This window comes from Thamnophis elegans, chromosome 5 (assembly GCF_009769535.1).
Source record: "Thamnophis elegans isolate rThaEle1 chromosome 5, rThaEle1.pri, whole genome shotgun sequence".
Lineage (NCBI taxonomy): Eukaryota > Metazoa > Chordata > Lepidosauria > Squamata > Colubridae > Thamnophis > Thamnophis elegans.
The window spans coordinates 61,057,184-61,078,609 of record NC_045545.1 but is presented as its reverse complement, the minus strand read 5'-3'; the positions used below and the strand labels follow the sequence as shown (position 1 = coordinate 61,078,609).

Genomic DNA, 21,426 nt, shown 5'->3' with positions numbered 1-21,426 from the left:
CTAGAGTGAGACCCAAGCTCACCACTTGAAGGGCCCAGGCGTCTGATGTGAGCTCCGCCCATTGGTGGGCGAAGGCCAAGAGACGTCCTCCTATGGCCCCTACCTCCTGCGAGTCAGCGGTATCTACGAAAGGAACGGTTGCCCGCTCCTCGGGAGGACCGTCTACTCTGCGCCTGACCCTGCTGGCGCCCCCTGTCTCTGGCCCCAGCTCGGTCCTGGCCACGGTCCTGTGCCTGGGAGAACCCCCTGGTGTAGTTGGGGACATAGGGGGCGGAAGTAAACCCCGAGTCCCCAGACCGAAAGGGCTGCCGCCTACTATAAGGCTGTGGCCTCCTAAGTACACGGGCGCTGGTGGAGGGAAGCACCTTGCGTTTGTCCCGAGTCTCAATGAGAATGGGATCCAGCACTGCACCAAACAAGGCCCCGCCCTTGAAGGGCGTGGATGCTAGGCGCCACTTAGATTTGACATCAGCTTGCCAGTGGCGGAGCCAGAGCAAGCGGCGAGAGGCCACATTGGAAACCACGGCTCGGGATGCAAATTTTGCCGCGCTAAGGGTGGCATCTGCAGAATACTCTAAGGCCGCTATCAGCTTGGTGACATCCTGATGGAGGCGCAGTTCCTCCGGGTCCAGCCTTTCCTGTAGTTGTCTCAGCCAAACTAAGGAAGTCCTATTAAAGAAGGAAGCTGCAGTAGCGGAACGTAAGGCCCACGCCGCTGCCTGATGAGTTTTACGAATGACCGATTCGGCCTTGCGGTCCTCGGCCTTCAAACCTTCTGAAATTTCAGAAGGAATTAACGCCGGTGAAGCAAGAGCAGCAATGGGAGCATCCACCGTGGGAAACTGGAGGAGTGCCTCCAACTCTGGGGAAGATGTGTAAAGTTTCCTATCTCCAGACCCTGGAGGCTTAACTGCGGTCGGCTCATCCCACTGCTTCTGGATTAAATCAAGAAAAAGCTTGGGAGATGGGATAAAATCCTGTAAGGCCACCTGCTCAGCAAAGAGCCGCTCGGTGGCATCCAGGCCCACAGCAGCACTTTCTCCAGAAACCGCCTCACCCATGTGGGCGGTAGTCTTGGCCTTATACAGCAGAGACTTGAAAAGAGTGTGCCTGAAGAGCCCAGGGGCAGTAGGCTGATCCATAGGTAGGCCCTCATCACCAGAAAAATCCCTATCCGGGATTTCACCTTCCTCCACTAAAGGAGATTGTGCACTAAACACAGAGGGGAAAGGGGAAGAAGGATCCGTTTGCAGGATGGAAGAATCCCCTTGCAGTGCCTGAGGAGCTAGGCCCGAGTAGGCCATAGTAGGCCTGGAGGCCTGGGATCTACGCATTAATTCCGCATCCACCCCTCTGGAAATAGCCTCTGAGATCATGCTGTAAAAATCAGCAGGAAGGCCCAAATCCTGGCCCTCCAGAGGCCTGAGGCCTGCAGCTGTGGGGGTGAATGTGGCAGAAGGCCCAGCGCGTGGAGGCGAACGAAGAGAAGCCCCACTAGCCTCAGAAATAATTGGGGGAGATTGAGGCCCGAAAACCCCTACCTCAGGAAGAGGGGCCTGGGAAAGCTGAATATCAGGGGACCAACCCTGCTCAATGACTCGTACCGGAGAAACAGGCTGCTGAATCAGAACCGGAGGGGAACAAATGGGAGCCCCAGATGCCTTGGGGGGAGCCTTGGCCTTATCTTTGCGCTTGTGCGACTTATCCCGAACAGTAGATGAGGCTCGAGGCCTGCTACTGGAAGCCCTGGTCGTGGCCTTGCTAGGCCCAGGGTTATCCCCCCCCTCGCCAGGGGAACGGGGCTCAGAAACTGGCCCGACAGTACCTTGCACTACCGATTGATCAGCCATAGTATGAATTTGAAAGAGCTCAATCAGCGAAACAAAGGAATGCAATTGCAAAGCACTCGCCAAGAACGCCACGTGGAAGCAGAGACAAAGAGAGAAGCGACCTCCTTCCTGAGTCAGCAACCTCGAGTGAGGGAAAAGGGAGGGGCGAAAGCAGCGCGCAGACTCAAGCGCGCGAATAAATTCTGCCTTCTCATCCCCAGACATTATCACGCATGCGTGAAGTTGCTTCCAAATAAGGCAGCCGGCATCAAAGGCGCGAAATTTAAAAGAAACGGCAGGGAGAAATCCCAAACAGCCGATCCATGCAATCCTCCGGCAGCCGCTCCAGCGAGGGCAGAAGGGAGGGAGGCAGGGGGGAGGAGAGGAACAGCCCCGATAAGCCACAGCTTCGGATCTGACCGCGCTCGTAGGCGGGTGCTATCCGGTGTGGGAAGGCGGCGCTGGAGAGACTCAGCTTCCCTGCGCGCCGAACTTAAAGGGAGGACAGGCAGAGAAGCCGTTTGGGAACGGCAAGATCGCCCCACGCTCCAGCTGCAGTAATCCGATATCCCTGCAAAGGGAGTAGTGAGAGAGGAATCGGCTGGCAGAAAACTGCCGCTTTACCTCCAACCAGCAAGAAATCCACAATGAAAACCAAGGAAATCCAGTATTAATCCTGAGAAATTATCAATTAGTCAAGAGAGAATTGAAATAGGTCTGTAGGCTTGGACTGAGTAAGAGAAACTGAATGGAAACGGAAGTCCAGTCAGAGGAGGCGTGACTTTGAAATTTGCATACTCAGTCTCAAGGCTAGAGGGCTAAGTTAACCCATGATTGGATTCCCGGAGCAGCACACAGGAGAAAACTAGGATCAGTTGTGTGAACACTTAATCATTTATTTAAACAGCCGTAATTTATATAATTTGATTTTTAAAAACAAATTTTTGAAAGTCTTTGGATAAACTAAATCATTGAAACCTATCAGTCTGAAAAAGATTACAAAAATATTTATAAAGCTCTAGACTTCTATCAACCCATACTCGGAGACACAGTTTTGAAACAAGAAATGATTTGCAATAACAATGAATCTTTCCTAAAATCACCATATTGTCAAAATCATTCCAAGAGGACAGCATACCTGTAAATTCATCCATAAAGTCATAATGAAAGAAAAATGTCCAGAAATTTGCATATTTCTCTTGAATTCAAGGTAGTGTGTCTATATCAAAAGCAGAAAAACAATTGATAAGCACAGGAATCATGGGACAGTAGCAAGGCAAAAATCACTGATCACTAAAGAGAACACCGATATGCACCTTTGAAGGGGTGGTGGTGGTTGTATTATCTCAGGAATGTTTTGTAGACAGAGGATTGGAAAGTGAAAATGTTCAGATTATCTGGAATCTTTATATTTGGTGAAAATCTATCAGTGCATCAATAAGATGCTCGTATCAATTGTCAACCATGGATGGGATAAAGTTTGCTGCTTCTTAATTTGTGATTATTGAAAAAACATAAATTCTGTTTTGAATTAGAAAATTATATGAGAAAATATGCAATCCTTTTTGTAACTGAAACTCAAGTGGGCTATGCAGTAAAAATATTATCTCAAAATACAAGCAAATCTACAAAACAACCGATGAAGAAGAACAAAGACAATGTTTTTGAATGGCTGTATCTAAATCTTACAGAAACATTCTAGTGTGAGTTGAAATATGCAGTTCAAAAAAAACAAACAATATCAAATGTTTCTGAGCTAAAGAAGTTAGACAACAGAAGAACGGACCAAAATCCCTGGACATAATGTCAGAGCTGTATTTTAAATCACCAGAAGTGTTTGATTACAATTACTGCAACTAAAAATGATAAAATCATTTACTGAATCTATAGGGCAAATATTTTTTTTCTTATTGGCACATAATATGTGTGGGGATATATACCTTTAGTCTTATTTGTTCATTCAGACTTCCATTATATTATCTCTGCTCATCTGACAAGATAGACAGGATTGGCATGCTCTGGGTCTTATCAATTAAGCAATGCCGTTTTATAAAACCCAGGAGGCATGCCTTCTCTGTCATTCCCTGATAATTCAGATGAGCCAACTCTACCAACTTCTGAAAGACCTTGAAAATTAAGTTTTTCCTAAAGACACTAGGCCATGTCTTAAATGCTTTGGATGTGAATTGCTTCTGGCATGATGATATTATAAAAATATGATTTATATTATATTTAAAATGTTTTTAACCTCCTGCAGCTAAACAAATCCAAATTTTAAAAAATAGGCATATGACCCACATTAGTAGGACCCACATTTCACACCATCCAGTGACAAAATTATGCTTAAGTACAGAAAATGCAAAAGACACAATTAGTTTTTCACTATACCATATAGCTATTTAAAAGAAATGCCAATCAGGACTCAGCTAACCTCAGCTAACCTCATGTGAAAAGACTGGTTGAGAGAAAAGGTATGAAAGAAAGTACAAAAAAAGATAGCTTTGGCAAGATTAACTGGAAAAAAATTGGTTGCTTCTGTTAAAAGATCAGGAAAAAAATATTAGTTACAGGTCCCTAATAAAAACTTGACCAATCATTTTAACTGAATATAAATGATTTCTTCTTAAAATTATCCAGATAATAAAAATTTAGCAGTATTAGTTGCTAGCTTCATCTTAATTATAACCCCATATTCATTTTAACCATTACTTTCAAACTTTGCTGCTTTACCTCTACGTACTTATGTTGCAATTCAATTCATATAAAGAGTAACCTATGCAGAACAAAGTTATCCATCTATATTTTAAAAGTCATGCAGTCGCTGCACAATTGCAAACTCATGATGAAAATAAGAAAGAGCAGAAGAGGCAGATGACACTTAAAATTACCTCCATCTGTATGAAGATCCTACCCAAAATAAAACACAAAAGCAGAAGATGATCTATTATTACACAGTACATTGTAGTATGAAAAATTCCACAATGGATCAACTCTCCAATCATTTAAAAGCAGCATGAAAATTAATGTAGTCAGCTCTACTTCTGCTGGCTCACTGAAAAACAATAAAAGAATGGTTCCATCCAAATCTCTGCCAATAAAATCCTGTCATCCTCCTCTTCCAGTACATACAAAAAGATAGAAAACAACACCAAATCCAAAAAGAGCGGTATTAAATTGGCTTATAACTCTGACAAAAATATGTTACTTTGCATGATCCTGGGCTAGAGCTGTATCAAGTCAGTACTCCTTTTACCAAACTTCCAGTATCAACTGACACTTAGAAATAAGAGTACCTTCCACTAGGGAAATAATAAATTCCCAAGTTGCTGCACAGTTCCAAAATTTCCAGGAAAAAAAACCCTACAGTTTTGAACCATTAATGAGCCAGAAATTAAAGGTAAAGGACTGTGTAACCAATCCTGAAGTGATGTAAATATTATATGTATAAGAACCCTAAGATTGTTATAAGTACATTATGATTTGTACGTGTGTGTGTGTGTGTGTGTGTGTGTGTGTGTGTGTATGATGTACTCCAGTAACACAAATCCCAGTTCATACAAGCTGTTTTGCAAATTGTATACATTTCTAAACAAAAACAAGGTCATTCACAAAAGCCCTATGCAAATGTTTGGCTGTAAGTATATAAGACTAAGAGATTCGTGAATATACACGCTCTGTCTAATATTTGAATGTATGTTTGAAACAGCTATACAAAGTTACATTTACTTCACAAAGATATACACTTAGCTATGTTTACATTTTATATATTACATAATGCCATTTAGCAGAAAAATTTAAAAATCCTATAAATATACTATGAACAGTCATCTTCTTTAGTAGGTTAACACACAAATATCTGTTCCCCAGGACATTAGTGATAGAACCTGCATGTGTGATGATATCTGCAATCCTCTTAAGTTAAAATATCTGCAGAGGTGTGGCATGGTCATATGTTCTTGGTTTTCCTTATGCAATTAGTTTCAACAACATGAGTTGCTGAAAACTTTTATACATATGCACATATAAACATCAATTTTAATCAGTGCAATTTATATATACGTAATTTTTAATAAATCAGCTTGTAATTGTTTTATAGCAAGAAGGAATACATATTTGAAGAATAAATGAACACTTATCAATTGATACACTGTATCTCATGAATATGCTGGTAATATCAAATACTCAAGTTAACAATTTTGTAAATACACCTTCTTGCATAACACCAGTCTTAAAACTAAACTACTAAATCCAAATCAAGTGTACAAGTAGTCCTTGATTTGTGACCAATTCGCTCAGTGATTATTTGAAGTTATCATAGTTCTGAATGAAGAGTTTGAAGAGTTTGATGACTTATGTTCAAAGTTATGGCTGTTTCAGCACTGCCACAAGTCACCTGATCAAAACTTGGACCCTCCAGAGTTACAATTTCAGGCGCATTTGAACTTCCACTTGCCTATCTCCCCTACTCATCTATCTTTTGAGCATTCTGCACAGTGGCATTTAGCAGAGGCAACAATGGGACGGCCCAGGGTCTTCAGCAGTCTCAGCCACCTATCAATGCCTTCAGGTCTCAGTCCCAGTGCTACCGCTGCCATTGAAAAATGTTACCTTAAGTCCTAAACTGTAGCCAGCTATTCCAACAGCATTGCCTAAAGCACCAGTTGCCCCTGCTGCCCTGCACTCCACAATCAAGCAAAGGATTTTTAAGACACGATCCTAATATACAAAGCATATTGGGGTGAAACTGAATACAGCAGGCTTCCAGAGAAATAGATTACACTTAACTAAAGTTAAAGTCTAAACCTATTAAAAACAGATTACTAGAAGGCAAAAAAAGGTATGTGAAAATTCAGGAAAAGGTATGATGGTTAAAAACTATATTAAAATATGACCCAAAGAAGCAAAACATTGTTTTCTTCTGTGAATAACTTAAAACAAGACATTTATCAAAATGGCAGCATTCAAATTTGGGAGCAATTATTGTTTAAAAATCAGAAAAAAGCAAAGATAAGAAAATATACTTTGTACATAGCAAAAATAATACCAAAAATTTTATTGCTGATTCAAAAAACACAAAATGACATACAAGCTTCTGAGCCCAGAATTCTTCATTGGACAAGGGATGACTGGCTGTTTTGAAATCAAAGAATTTAAGTTTTGTTAGCCTTAAGATGAAATGTAAATGCAATAAAGCATTTCTCTTTTCTTCCACCCACCACAAACATCTTTCCCTTGAGCTATGATATTATTGGGTATGACAAATGATTTTGAAAACTCAAAAGTTTCCAGGGTTTTTATAGTATCACAACTTTTTGCTGGCTGCAGAAGACCGTTTTTCCCGGGTCTTATTAGGAACTGCCATACCCAGTCAGTAGCTGCCCCTCGAAGGCCAGGCGCTCAGCAGCAGCAGTAGCAAGACGATGGTGAAGGTCAGGTATGGTGGTGGAATGCAGGGTGGCAGGGGCCTCAGAATGCGAAGAACCAACATGGCAGACATGGAGGAATGCTCTTGAGATCATATGTGTGGGTAAGCTCCCAAGCATCCAAATTCTGACCATATTACAGTGGGGGGAGGGGCACCGCAATGGCCATAACTTTTTTTTTTAATAGTGACGGAGGCGATGCATTGTTAAAGAGCAACAGTATACAAGTGCAGTCATGTTACTTTAAAATCTAACACATACTATATATTCCCCCTCCCCCCTAACACCCCCCTCCCTTCCCCCCGCCGACTTCCCAGAGCCCGTACACGGTATAGATTTTTAACAAACACAGTCTAAATATATTAAGACAAAGGAAATTAAAAAAAAGGAATTAATAACATCTCTGCATTGAACTCAGCTTCTTCCTGTTACACTAACTTTGAGCAGTTTAGATTGTTCCTAATCTTAAACATAGGCTATCTGTAATTTCTTAGTCCCATATTTGTTTTGTATATAGTCAATCCATTTTTTCCAGTCTCGTTTATATCTCTCATTTGAATGGTCTTTAAGATATGCCGATATTTTAACCATCTCGGCTAGGTTTGTAACTTTCAATGTCCATTCTTGAGTTGTAGGCAAGTCTTCCTTCTTCCAGTATTGCGCCACCAACAGTCTTGCTGCCGTTATTAGGTGTAGAACCAAATTAGTCTCTACCGCTGTAAAGTCAGTACATATACCTAGTAAAATAACTGAGGAGTAAACTTTATCCTTCTTTTAAAGATATTTTGCATAATCCACCACATTTTTATCCAAAATGCCTTAACCTTTTGACAAGTCCACCATATATGAAAATATGTAGCATCGAGAGAACCACATCTCCAACATTTAGGCTGTACATTCGGATACATAGAAGCCAGCTTTCTAGGATCTAAGTGCCATCTATAAAACATCTTATAAAAGTTTTCTCTCAGGTTTTGTGCGTGTGTGAATTTCACATTTCTTACCCATATTCTTTCCCATGTGTCCAACATTATTGGTTCTTCAATATTTTGAGCCCACTTTATCATACAATCTTTAACTAATTCCGTTTCCGAATCCAGCTGTATTAGTACATTATATATCCTCTTTATATGCATTAAACTTTGATCTCTTATTTGTTTAAACAAATTATCCTCAACTTGGATAAAACCAGTTTTTTTATCTATTTTCCACCTGGCCTGTAATTGGCCATACTGGAACCATGTTTGAACTACCTTCTCCTCTTTCAATCCTCTAAAGATTTTAGTTGTAGAACCCCCCTTTCCAAAGTGAGAAGTTCTCTGTAAGTGGTTCTATCCTGTTTTTGTGCTATATTCATATTTTCAATTGCATGTCTAGGAATTGCCCACATGGGTAACTTGTCATTTAGTTTATATTGATATTTTTTCCAGACCCGCAGTAAAGCATTTCTTAAGATATGACTTTTAAAATTCTTATCCAATTTTTTGTTGAATAATAAGTAAGCATGCCAACCATATACCAGATCGTGTCCCTCGATATTCAGTATTCTATCGTTGGTTAAATGGGTCCAATCACTAATTGCGGATAGTGCCACTGCATCATAATATAATTTTAGGTTAGGTAATTTCAAGCCTCCTCTCTCGCGTGTATCTTGCATTATTCTCATCTTTACCCTCGGCTTCTTTCCAGCCCATACAAATTTGTTGATACCCTTCTGCCATTCTAAAAGATTCGCATCTTTTTTAAGTATAGGTAACATTTGAAAAAGAAATAAAAATTTTGGTAAGATGTTCATTTTCACTGCCGCTATCCTAACCAACAAGGATAAGTGCAATTTCTCCCATTTTTTCATCTCTATCTGTATACTCTGCCAAAGTGGTTCATAATTGTGCTGCAATGGCCATAACTTTGAAGGTGGATGTAAGTTCCATTACTGAAACATGGGAAATGCAGTGGTGGGACTTGAATACTTAACAACCAGTTCTCTGGCTGGGTAGGTGTAGACAGTTGGTCATGTGACTGGGTGGGTGACATCAATGATCAAACTCAGTCCCACCTCCTGGCCACTCGTCTCAAAGGCAGAGGTAGGATTCAACTGGTTGGGGCTAATCCCACCATTGGCTGGCCCCACCCCTGCCCATTTTTGGTCTGTTTTTTGGCCATTTTCAGGGGCATTTTCGGCCATTTTCAGACCCATTTTCAGGCTATTTTGGGGGGCATTTTCAATCTGTTTTTGGGGCTGTTTTCAGGCCGGTTTTTGAACTGTTTTTCAGGCCACAAATGCCCCCCAAAACAGGCCATTTTTCCACCTGTTTTCAGACTGGTTCCCACCCCCACCCCCGCCGCTCCATGGCCAAAATGGCATGGAAAACAGGCTGAAAAATGAGCAGGGGTGAGACAAGCCAGTGATGGGATTTGTCAGTTCGTTGAACTGCTCAGAATCTTAACTACTGATTCGTCCAAACTGGTGCGAACCAGCAGCAGCCCACCTCTGGGGAAATGTGGTTACATTATACATAGAGGCACTAGATGAAGAACACTGTTCAAGGTCCAGTTCATGACTATTTCACAATCCAGTAATCTATTTAACAAATGTATGCTGATGTGTTTTGCTGCACTGACAGAATATAGGTAGTTCTTGACTTTTGTTTAGTGATCATTCAGTTATAACAGCATTGAAAAAAGTGACTTCTGACCATTTTTCACACTTTTTCACCTTTTGCATCCTTCTGACCAGGAAAGTCAATGGGGAAGCCAGATTCCCTTAACAACGTTATTAGCTTAACAACTGCAGTGATTCACTTATTCACTGCCGCATACCTCCCAACGGCCGATAAAATCCCACAGGGTGGGCCTCCTTAGGATGCTGTCAGCCGGACAGTGTCGGCTGGTGGAGCCTCGGAGGAGGGCCTTCTCTGTGGCCGCTCCGACCCTGTGGAATCAGCTACCTCCAGAGGTCCGGAACTCGCCCACCCTCATGGCCTTCAGAAAAGCTGTTAAAACCTGGCTGTTCTGGCAGGCCTGGGGCTGTTGACCTTATTATGTAGGGTCCAGCCCCAATTTGAATGTATGCGTGTTGGAAAATTTTAATCTTTATTTTATTTTATTTTGTTTGTTTTTCTTTCTTGTTCTGTGTAAGCCGCCCAGAGTCTCCGGGATTGGGCAGCCTATAAATCTAATAATTAAATTAAATTAAATTAACAATTGTGGCAAAAATGGTCATGAAATGCAGCAAAACTTACTTAACAACTGTCTGGCTTAGCAACAGAAATTTGGGTCTCAATTGTGGTTGCAAGTCACGGAGTACCTGTAGGCTCCTAGGCAACCAATTATACGTTGCATTTGTCTCCCATTGTTGATGAAGATCTTGACATGTGATCATTTTGAACATATAAGCACTAGATGTGATCTGTCCAAGATAATGTATCAGGCCAATTCAGGCATAGAATGTTTTGACACATGTTGGACAGCTATGTGTAGGCACTACAATTGTTGCACTATACTGGGTCTGGTCCACCCAACAACATATATGGTGTAATGGTATATGATCTTGAGTGATTGGGTAAAGAGATGCTGTCAAGGAAATGACCACATAAGAGTCAGCATAGCCCAGAGTTGGATAGTGGACAGGGCAAGAAACTCAGAAGACACCCAGAAGAAACCTTTCCTTTCTTGGTCTATAAACGAGATATAGGGAGAAATGTACTTTCACTCCTGCAGGATTCTTTCAATGAAGTGTTAAAAAAATTAGAATTAGCTCATCTAGTTGTGTTATATTCAAGTAAATTCATAGGCTATGCCAGACTTGTGATGTCAGTTATATTGCAGTTCTCACTCAATCAGAATCGAGATGTAAGGAACCTTGGAGGTTTTCTAGTCCTGGCACTCCAGCGTGTGTGCTCTCCAGTTTCGACACTTGGTGCCAAAAAGGTTAACCATCACTGCCCTATACCATTTCAGAGAGTTTTTAAATGAATCACCCACAGTCAAATGTATGTGACTGCAGCGTGTGATTTACTGATATCTGTTCCATTAATTTTGCTTGTCAGAAGCCAGGTGTAATGCTTGCAAATTGTAACCATGTGACTATGGGATATTGCAACTCTTATAAATGTACACTGGTTGCAGAATGCCATAATCATGATCATGTAACTAAGGAGAAGCTGTATGGTAAGCTCAGTAAAATGAGGATCCAGATTGTTGGTGGCAATATGCTGATGTGGTAAACTACTTAGAGAGGACTGTAAGCACTGTGAGGCGGTATATAAATCTAAGTACTATTGCTATTAAGTCATAAAGCTATTTTTGTGAACCTGATCTTAAGTTCAAATGGTCGTTAAATTCACCAGTCATTAACCAAAGAGTACTATAATATATACAGCCAGGAAGCTATTAAAATAGATCATAATTTAGGTCAACAATAAAAGTCTTCTAGTTCTATGTTTATTCAAATGAGCTTTTGATTTATTTTAATATGATAGAAATAAAACAGTGACAACCCAAAGTTGCTTTTCCAAAAGACAACTGGACATTCTCCCCCCCCCCCCCACTTAAAAACGTTTCACTTTTTGAAGCTTCTTCAATTCAGAACTGACTAAGTTTCTTGCATGAGAAGTGATTTTCAAGGAAAAAAACCTAGAAAGTCTAGTTGCCTTTTGAAAAAGCACCTTTGGGACAACCATGACCTGGATGATTGAAAATCTCCACAGTGACAACCAATTAACTACAAAAACATAGAAAAATATTTGGTTAAGAGTAATATCTAAAGCTTACTATTCTCCTATGCACTCATTAGTTAGTTAGTTTGTTTTATTGCTATTGTACCTCATACAACAAAATTAAATGCCATCTTCAGTGTATATTATAACTAAAAAAACATTCTATACAATTAATTGAATACCCCTGATACTGCATTAATATTGCACTATACAGTAGAATTCAATGAGTCTAAAAAAAAATTATTTATACATAATACAAAGGTAGTCAAATCTGTACATTCCAAAAGAAAGCTGTTGTGGAAAGTATAAGATTGTAACTAGCTTTCTCTTATTTCAAAGCAAGTGGATGAAAATATATCTGAACACTTGATATAAATTAAAAGCAGGCATGATAATTTTTTTTCAAATTAAGTTTGTATCATGTAATAATGTAAATTCATCAAAATTCTGATTAATACATATTGCGCTGTCCTAAAGCAACTATAATTAGTTTCAAATTTACAACTGTAAATTATTAGCATGTACAGCTTAGCAATAACTTGATATTTGAAATATATATTTTGAGGAAGCTAACTAATTAATGCAATTATTTGACATCTCCCATATATATAAATTAGCATCATTAAAGCAAGATAAGCCCTTTATTAGAAAAAAATATATTTGATATAAATTCAAGATGCTCTTGAATCACAATAGATGTGTACTAGTTGTAACCAAACACAAATATTATTTCATAACTAATATTCACTTCATGTATGCAATGGACATTACTGAGTTAAACAAAAGAAATGCAAATTTTCAAAAATTTATTAGCAATATATTCAATTTATGTTCAACTATTTAAAGAAGCAGAGTAAGCAAGTTGAGAATGGATAGATTCCTAGATAAGAAAAATTTTTAAGGTTGTTATAAACAGAATTTAAAAAATACAAAGAACTGGAATCAGTTAGTTGCATTCATCTTCACTGCAGAAAATGTAGGAAAGATCCCAGGCTTACACTGACATTTTCAGAGTATCTAAATGAACTAGTCTTGACAAGAATTGAGTTCTATCTAGGCCTTATTAAAAGTAAACAAAAAACAAAAACAGTTCAGTTAGTAGCCACTAAAGGTTCTTAAAAAATTAAAATGTGAAGTTGCAGGTTTTTTTAACAAGTATATATCTCAGAGTCTAGCTTTTATCTCTTACCTCCTCACGACCAATTAGATCCCACAGATTAGGCCTCCTCCGGATTCCTTCAACTAGCCAGTGTTGATTGTCGAACCCCCCCCGGGGGAGGACCTTCTCTGTGGCTGCTCCGGCCCTCTGGAACGATCTCCCCGTGGAGATTCAGACCCTCGCCACCCTTCAGGCTTTCCGCAAAGCCGTTAAAACCTGGCTGTTCCGGCAGGCCTGGGGCTGATGAGTTCCCAGCCCCACTCAAATTGTTGCGACTGTTGATGACTTCTAATCTGTTTTGTATTTGTCTGTCTTTTCGTTTTTTGTACTTCCCCTTTTTCCCTATTGAGTTGGTTAGCCGCCCTGAGTCCCCTTGGAGAATAGGGCGGCATACAAGTTCATAAAACTAAACTAACTAAAACTAAACTATCTTATGCAATAAAATGACTTCTCTCTCGTAGAGCTCAATATGCATTGTTTAATGGGAAATTAAGGGATGAACAGAAAAGATGTGAGTACATACAAATTGAAGAAATTGTGAGATATATTACACTAAACAGATATTAGGCCATTAATTGCCATTTCACGTATGTAAAAGCCATGGAGTATATCACAGCAGTCTGGAATACTCTTCATTGTTTTTGTACCACATCACAGGTGTCTCTTATACTTGGATGCCAGACATAGGGAAACTAAGCAGTCTGGTTAAGCAGTTTGCATAATTTTTCATTAATTAAGATATATAATTCAGTCTCAGTCTGGATTCCAGTACTGAGGAAGGTATGATTATGTAACTTGGTAATGAATGCTCTTGTATTTGGAAATTTGTTCAACTTGTTGATTTTGAAAAAGTGAACAAAGGTGAAAACAGCTCCTTGCTATACGATCCTCACCTTCCTATCTAACCAAATTGGACAACAGAGGACTAGCTACATTAATGCCTCTCTCAAGAAACGAATCCTAGAGAATCCCTATCTATGGGGTTCAACCGGTTGTACCGATTCGGGCGAACCAGTAGCTCCAAAGATCAACTGGGAGCAAACCAGTTCGCTCCCACTAGTAAAAGTGGGGCCTCCCGCCCACCTCTGTGCTTTACCTACTTTATATTTTCAGACAAGTCGCGCGGCAGAGTGGAATATATATAATTTAAAAACTGGGAGAATACAACCTCTTTTCAATCTCATGAAGGCTATCTACATCAACATTTCTCAAATTTTCTACAACAACGTAACAATGAACAAATTCTCAAAAAATACAGTGTCTATCCATTAACATCTATTTTCATATTTTAGTTGAATGGCAGTGAATGCAGAAAAGAGCCTGAAGCAGTCAATAGCTTATAGTTTAGCCAGTGGTGAACATGGGAAGGCTATAGTGAATTACTAGTGGTTTGTAGTCTTGATTAACAAAAATCTCTGAACTGTACCTTCAACTACTGTATTCTCCTCAATTGCCTGACACAACTGATATTTAGTTATATAATAGTTTGAATCATTCTTATGATGGGGGCTCATATTGTGTTTAAGACCTTGGCCATTGTTCTACGACATCCCCAAGGAATTTATTACATCTCCATGCTATTTAATATCAACATTAATTCATCAGAGGATATCACATAGAAACTTTCATGGGTGTATTTTCAACTCCCAAGTCTCGTTCTCCTTATTATTGATACTCCTGATTAGTGTACAAACCAGATAATACCATAGCGATCATTTTAGGCAATCATAGTTATTATAGAAATACAACTCAATTACTTTATATTTCAACCATGAGCCACATATATTCTCTTCTATTGCAATTACTTTATACTTTCCTTCCCCAACTTGCAAATGCAAGTGAACTATACACACTTCTCTGTTCCCATAACAAAATAAACCTCTAACAACATATTAAAATCCCATCAGAGAATACAAAGTAGGGGTTGGCAACCTTCTTCAATGTAGGGACCAGAGGCAATGCTGGCACCATTTGCTTCTCCTTGCCACTTTAAAGCTTGCTTTCCCTATCATCAAGGACAGAGGGGGACTGGTAAAGCCCTTGCCAAGGAGGTGGTAAATGCTGTCTTCCGTCTCTCATGGGATGAATTATTATTATTTTTTTTTGAGACCTTAGGCTGGATAGTTTTTGATGGCAGACAACTATGCTTCTCACCCCTTAAGTAGAGGAAATTAGGTCTGGCCTTGAAATGAAATGATTTTACAGCATTGGGAAAATAGAAAGTATAAGAAAAGGACTCAGAACATCCTTGTCTTGCTTGACCTTACTGTCTTTAAAAGAGAACAGTTACTGGTTTGGAGAAGCTTTTAAGATTCTGTTAATATTCTCTACAACAATACTATAAAGAAGTGTCCCTGGAATCCAACCAGTATCTGTTTCTTTACCTGACCTACCTCAAAGAGCTGACAGAGAACAAAATACCCACTTCATCCACAAATATCCATTCTTCTTTATAGTGGAAAAGCCACAAAAAATGTTAAAAGTTCCACACAGGGATGAAAGGATGTTAAAATAACTAAGCAACTCTCAATATGCAAAGGTAAATGCTACACAGTAGATTTTTTAAAATCTGACATTTCAAGAGTTAGTAGAAACTGACTTAGAAAGACATTTTAGAACTGCAGTAAATAACTCACATAAACATTATAACAGTTGGGAGGAACATTTTTATATTACAGAATCATTAGGAACCGGATTAAATATAAAATAGCTGATATAATGTATTATGCAAATGTGTTGTAATCATCATATAAACACTTGTTATTGGTACTGTAGTTCCAAAAAAACCCTATTAGATATAAAAAAGATGCAAAAACTAACAATTGAAACTATTGTGGTGTTAAAGCATTCTATGAAAAAAGGGAAAAACAAGTGGTAACATTATAGAAGTGTAGATAGTTACATAAGGTATAGAAAAAGTGATAAGAGAAAATCTTCTCCCTTCCTAAGAATAGTAGAACCAAAGACTGATTATACTATCCAAATGAAGCCAAGCAGTCAAATATCTTATACAAATAAAGTATATATTCACACCGCACATAATTAAATTCTGGATTTCATTCCACAAATGTGATATTGCAGTTTTAATGAATCAACAAGGATAAGGCAATCAAAAGCTGCTCGTCATGGTGACTATACTATGCTACTTTATAAAACAAGAACACTATACTATTAAATTAAATTTTCTTTGCAGTGTAACTATGTAATACTGGTTGAAGAAAGAGAAAATTATTAGTTTCATAAATTGTTCTGCATTAAATCTATGCTCTCAATTTCATTACAAGTGTAATTGTGCATACACTACTGTAATCCCCAAACTAATAATCACATGTCAATTGAAGACTTATAAATACAGAAAAGCAAAATGCTTAATTTTCAAGGATATCAGTAAATCATAAATAAAAGTTAATTTTTGTTTCCATCTCTGAAGAAATAGAAGCAGAAGCTGAACAATTTACATTCATTGTGAAACATTGAAATTAAACAGAGAATCTGCCTTATAGACACAATCAATCATACTTTATGTATTCCATACAGGTTTTTATTTTAGATATTCTTAGTTTTTGCTAATTACCCAAGAACCATATTAATATAAAAAGATTTACAACCTATATAGAAAATGTTAAAAATACCAGACAAAAAATTAGATGTTATCATATAATGCAGAATAATTTTATAACACAGAATAATGTTCATGTAAAAGTTGCTGGATCAAAATACTGTTTAGTATTTGTTTCCGATCAATAGATCACTTACATTCTAAAAAATGTTTATATAGATTACAATAGTTGTTTAATTTAATTTGTATTGTTTCTTAGAGTGGAGAAGGAATGTTAAAACAAAATTACAGTTAACAACACATCTATGATAAAAGGTTAACTAAAACTTAAGATTGATTTTGCCTGAAATTTAAAACAAATATATCAAAATACATCCATTAACAATATGATAGTTTATTATTCTTCAATGACCATGAAATGAAGAATCACTGAGTTTTCTCTAATATCTGTATTACTGTTCTACAGACATGCAAATGTTATTCAAAGAAACAATGAATTCCAATAACAAATAAAAGAAAAATAAATAACAGTTATTAATAATGTTCAATCACTAACTGTCCCCAAGGATAACATTAGGTTTTAATAAACCCGGTGTTCTGGAAACATCATTTTCATAACCTACACAAACAACTAGATTTGCTAAGAATTCATCAGATTATGAAAACAGGGAAGGTTGAAATAGAAGGTTAATCACAAATTATTACCTCACAGATTAAAAAAAATCAGCTCAACAATACAAGAAATCGGAAGTAAGCTATGAACCATGTAATATTAATCTATTTTACTGGAAAGGGCTGCAGGGTCTACACCACAGATGCAGCATGCAAAACCTGTTTGCTCAAGCATGAAGTATGGTTACAACTGTTCCCTTCCCCCGTCTCCCTAGAACTGAGAATAGACAGAAAAGAAACTTAAAAAAAGATGATACATTAGTATCATGCAAAAGTAATTGTTTTTTTCCTTATAAACTCTGGAGGAATAAAAAAAATCGAACTACATCTACTCAGAAAAGACAGTGTTAGCATCTCAAATATTAACTATTTGTTTAAAGCAGAAAGCTTTCATGGTCAAATGTTTTTGACTAACTATGCTGACAAAAACCAATATTCTGCACAGAAAAATAATAATCCATTAAAGGCGTAAAAGAAGCCACTAGGGTAGGATGATTATCACAGCTAACATTCTATAGATATACATTAATGGAACCAAACCACATAAAAGCCATTCAAGTCCTTCGCTACCACAAAGCCTAACAACCACTCTTGGTTTAAAGCAGGTCTTATAAGTGGAAACACTTCAGTAATGACACCAGCACTGGAGCGGAAGACAGATACTGGAGTAAACAGGAAGGGCCAGGTCTGTTCGGGAAGGGACTTAGCAGATGTAACAGGAGGGGTGACCTGGCTGGATCAGATTTGCCTTAATAGAAAACAATAGATGGGAGAGAGCTGTAAAAAGGAATATAAATGAGGCAGACAAGCAAGAAACACTGGGCACAGGAGTGTTGTTGGAAGTGAGAAAGAAAGGTGGTACAGGTAGAGTGATGAATGCCCTAAAGGATAAAAGATACGGTAGAAAGATAGGACAGCTTAGTCTTCAAAGAAATATAGAATTTACAAAAGCCACGTCCATCAGTTAGGGAGACAAGAGAAGCAGTAGAAAAAGGAGGAATGATAAAAGAGAAAACGTTACAGGGATCAGATTGGGGGGGGGGCACGATTCTGGGTGGTGCTAAGGGTGGATGAGAGGAGTGTTCTGGGCGGGGAAGACAGAAGTAGTCGCGATAAAGAAGGGGGGGGAGAACGACTGGAAAGCATGACATTAAGACCGGGAAAGACCCACAATTTGGGGGGGGGGATGTTTAAAAGAGAAGCAGGTGCGCTGGGTGGAGCCGAGGGCGGTGACTTCGGGACTGGCTCCCACCCCTTTCACACAGAAGGAAAAGGGGTGAGAGAAAGAATCGAACCCCCCCCCCCACAACCATTCGCTCGGACGCACTGACCTGGCCGCACGGTCTTGAGGCGCACCGGCTCCCTGAAGTGGCGGATGACGGCTAGGGTGTCGCGGTGAGTGAGGCCGCTCACTGGGGTCCCGTTTACCTCCAGCAGTACGTCCCCAGGGGCAGGGGGCTTTCCTGAAAGCAAAACGGAGCCCGCTCCGCCGCCGGAGTCGCCCACTGTCAGCAGGCGGCCCCCGAAGTAAGGGAATTCTCCTCGTTCGGCGCCTCCCCGCAGGAGGTCGGGGTCTGGGCCGGAGCCGCTCCCCCAGGACACGGAGCACTCCTGCACCTTGCTGAGCCAGTGGCGCTTCCTCCGCAGCGTCTTAGACATGAGGCCACACCATGGGCGCCCCTCCGCGCGCGCGCCGCCCTGTGCCGCCGCCTAGCTCGCCTTACGGACAGTTGGCCGAGTGGCCAACCAGACGTCCGCGCGCGCGCCCTCCCACCTTCCTCTACCACCACCGGCCTCGACTGCCTTCCAACTGGCGCCCTCAACGCGGCGATAAGGACACGCCCCCTCGCCTTTCTTTGGCAACACCTCTTTTCCCCCTGGCGTTGTGTTAAGCCCCGCCCGGCAGTTCACGGGCGGGGCTACATGGAGTGACGTCCAGAAAAAAGCAAAAAAAAAGAAAAGGGTGGGGGGACTTTCAGGACAGGGACGGGGTTGCGACGAGACTTGTGTAGAACTTCTAAGCGATCGAGGCACAAAACGGCACGTTTCAATGCGAGTTATAACTCTACCCAACACAGTTTTATTCAACATGCATCCTGCCGATGACAGGGCCCTCATTATGCCCTTGACGCCGCCCTGTCCGCCTCCTACCGCCCGCCGTAAACTTAATCCCCTTCGCCCGGAGAGCAAGGGAGCGGGCCGCAGGGAGGCACCGAGGGTCGTCCCTTGTGGCTGCCTTGAACAACCACGTGTCGCCCGCTCTCACTTGCTCTCGGGGCAGCGAAGGTTGTACCCACAAAGAAAATGGAGATAAAGGGAGGGGGGGAGAGCGAGAGAGAACTTTTGCTGCCCTAAAGCGAGGCACCAAATCGTGCGGCTTATCCTCTGCAGTGCCCGGAGACCGCGGGTGAGCAAATGGAGGCTATCCATCACTGGCATTCCCCTGCAAGCTCTTCTGAAGAACGAGCCTTCCCCTTGGCAGTCCATTCTCTCTGGACCGTAGTTTGAGCTCCCGTTTCCGACAGGCGAGCGAAGCGAAGCGGCTGACTTCTTTTCACGTTCTTTTTTTCCTCCTTGGGGCAGAGATGAGATGAGGAGGGATCCGCTGTTCTGCTTAGTGCCGATAGCTGGCTCGGAGCCACTGCGCTAGCACAGCCTTTTCCAACTAGTACTCACTCACTCTCTTTCTCTCTCTCTCTCTCTCTCTCTGTGTGTGTGTGTGTGTGTGTGTGTTGAACTACATCTCTCTGTAATTATCTGCTACAACGTCCTACCTACTTCAGTTTCAACCGCAATAATATACGAGCACACAATAAATACAAACTCAAGGTAAACCGCTCCAAACTAGATTGCAGAAAATACGACTTCAGCAACAGAGTGATCAATGCCTGGAATGCACTACCCCACTCTGTTGTTACCTCCTCAAATCCCCAAAACTTTAATCTTAAACTGTCTACTGTTGACCTCACTCCATTCCTAAGAAGCAGTAGATGCGTGCCTAAATCCCTGTCCAACTGTCCCCGTTTGTACCCATTTCCTGTGTTCTTATTCATGTTTATTCTTATTCCTGTTATTTTGTACATGAGTGACAAACCAAATAAAATAAATAAATAAATAAATTATCTGGACCAGGACTATGTATGGGATATGTAGTAAAAGGTGTCTAGTTGGGTAAGGCGGAAATCTCGGCAGGACAGAAGTCATCCTCTGACTTCCATCCTTGGAGCTGCTTTGTAAAAATAAAATTCCTAATCTTTTCCCTGTATTCTTATATAACATATTGGAATTTACTTAAGAATGTAAAGAATAGGCTAGATCAGGCCTAGTACCTGCATTCTGTCTTTATAGCTTTTTTTTCCTTTTTGTAGCTGACTTTTCCATAAAGGAAAATGCCCAGCGTTACTGGGAATTGAATAGAATATAAATTCAATACATTTTCGTTATTAATATAAAGCAGTAGCCCTGTAGCACCATTATACCAATTTGTGTTCAGAGGCATAATGAGATCTGATTCTCAATATATTGTATAGCCATTAATCTACAGCAAATGGAGCATCAGAAAGCATTCTGTACTACTTACCTTGGTCACTCCTCTTTTTTAGCAGTTATGACAATGTACAGCTGCATTTCAGGGTTCATTGAATCTGGCCAGTGATGTGCATGAATTAGAATGCTGAACTAGGACTTGGGAGATCCAGGTTCAAATCTATATAATTTATTATCTCTGGCTCATAGGGTGATATTTTTGGAATTGCTATGCATATCACTTTGAATCATAAAGAAAAGTAGAATATAAGTCAATTCAATGAGGAAAAACGTCAAAATGTGTATTTTATCTAAAATGCATGTATAGAAGTGGTATTAATGAAAAATACTCACAATTATTCTTTATTAAATCTTTCCCACTAAGAACAAAAAAATGATCACATATAGTTCCTTATGATATCTGTTATGATATCTGTTTTTAAAAAGAAATGCAGATACTAAAAGCTATGATATGTGCTTCTTTACCTATTTCTTACTCCATAATAATGTGCTCTATGAATTGCAGCTTTCCTTTTTTATA

The 21,426-nt window shown here is 39.9% G+C and overlaps 1 protein-coding gene across 1 annotated transcript in view; it reads right to left on the bottom strand.

The window, feature by feature from the left end:
- MAGI3 (membrane associated guanylate kinase, WW and PDZ domain containing 3) overlaps nt 1-20,050 on the bottom strand; it is a 119,623-nt gene extending 99,573 nt beyond the window's left edge. The window contains 1 exon segment of the mRNA XM_032218582.1: nt 18,692-20,050. Coding sequence (XP_032074473.1) covers nt 18,692-19,019 — 328 coding nt within the window. The 5' untranslated portion in view covers nt 19,020-20,050.
- Nucleotides 20,051-21,426: the final 1,376 nt, after the last annotated feature.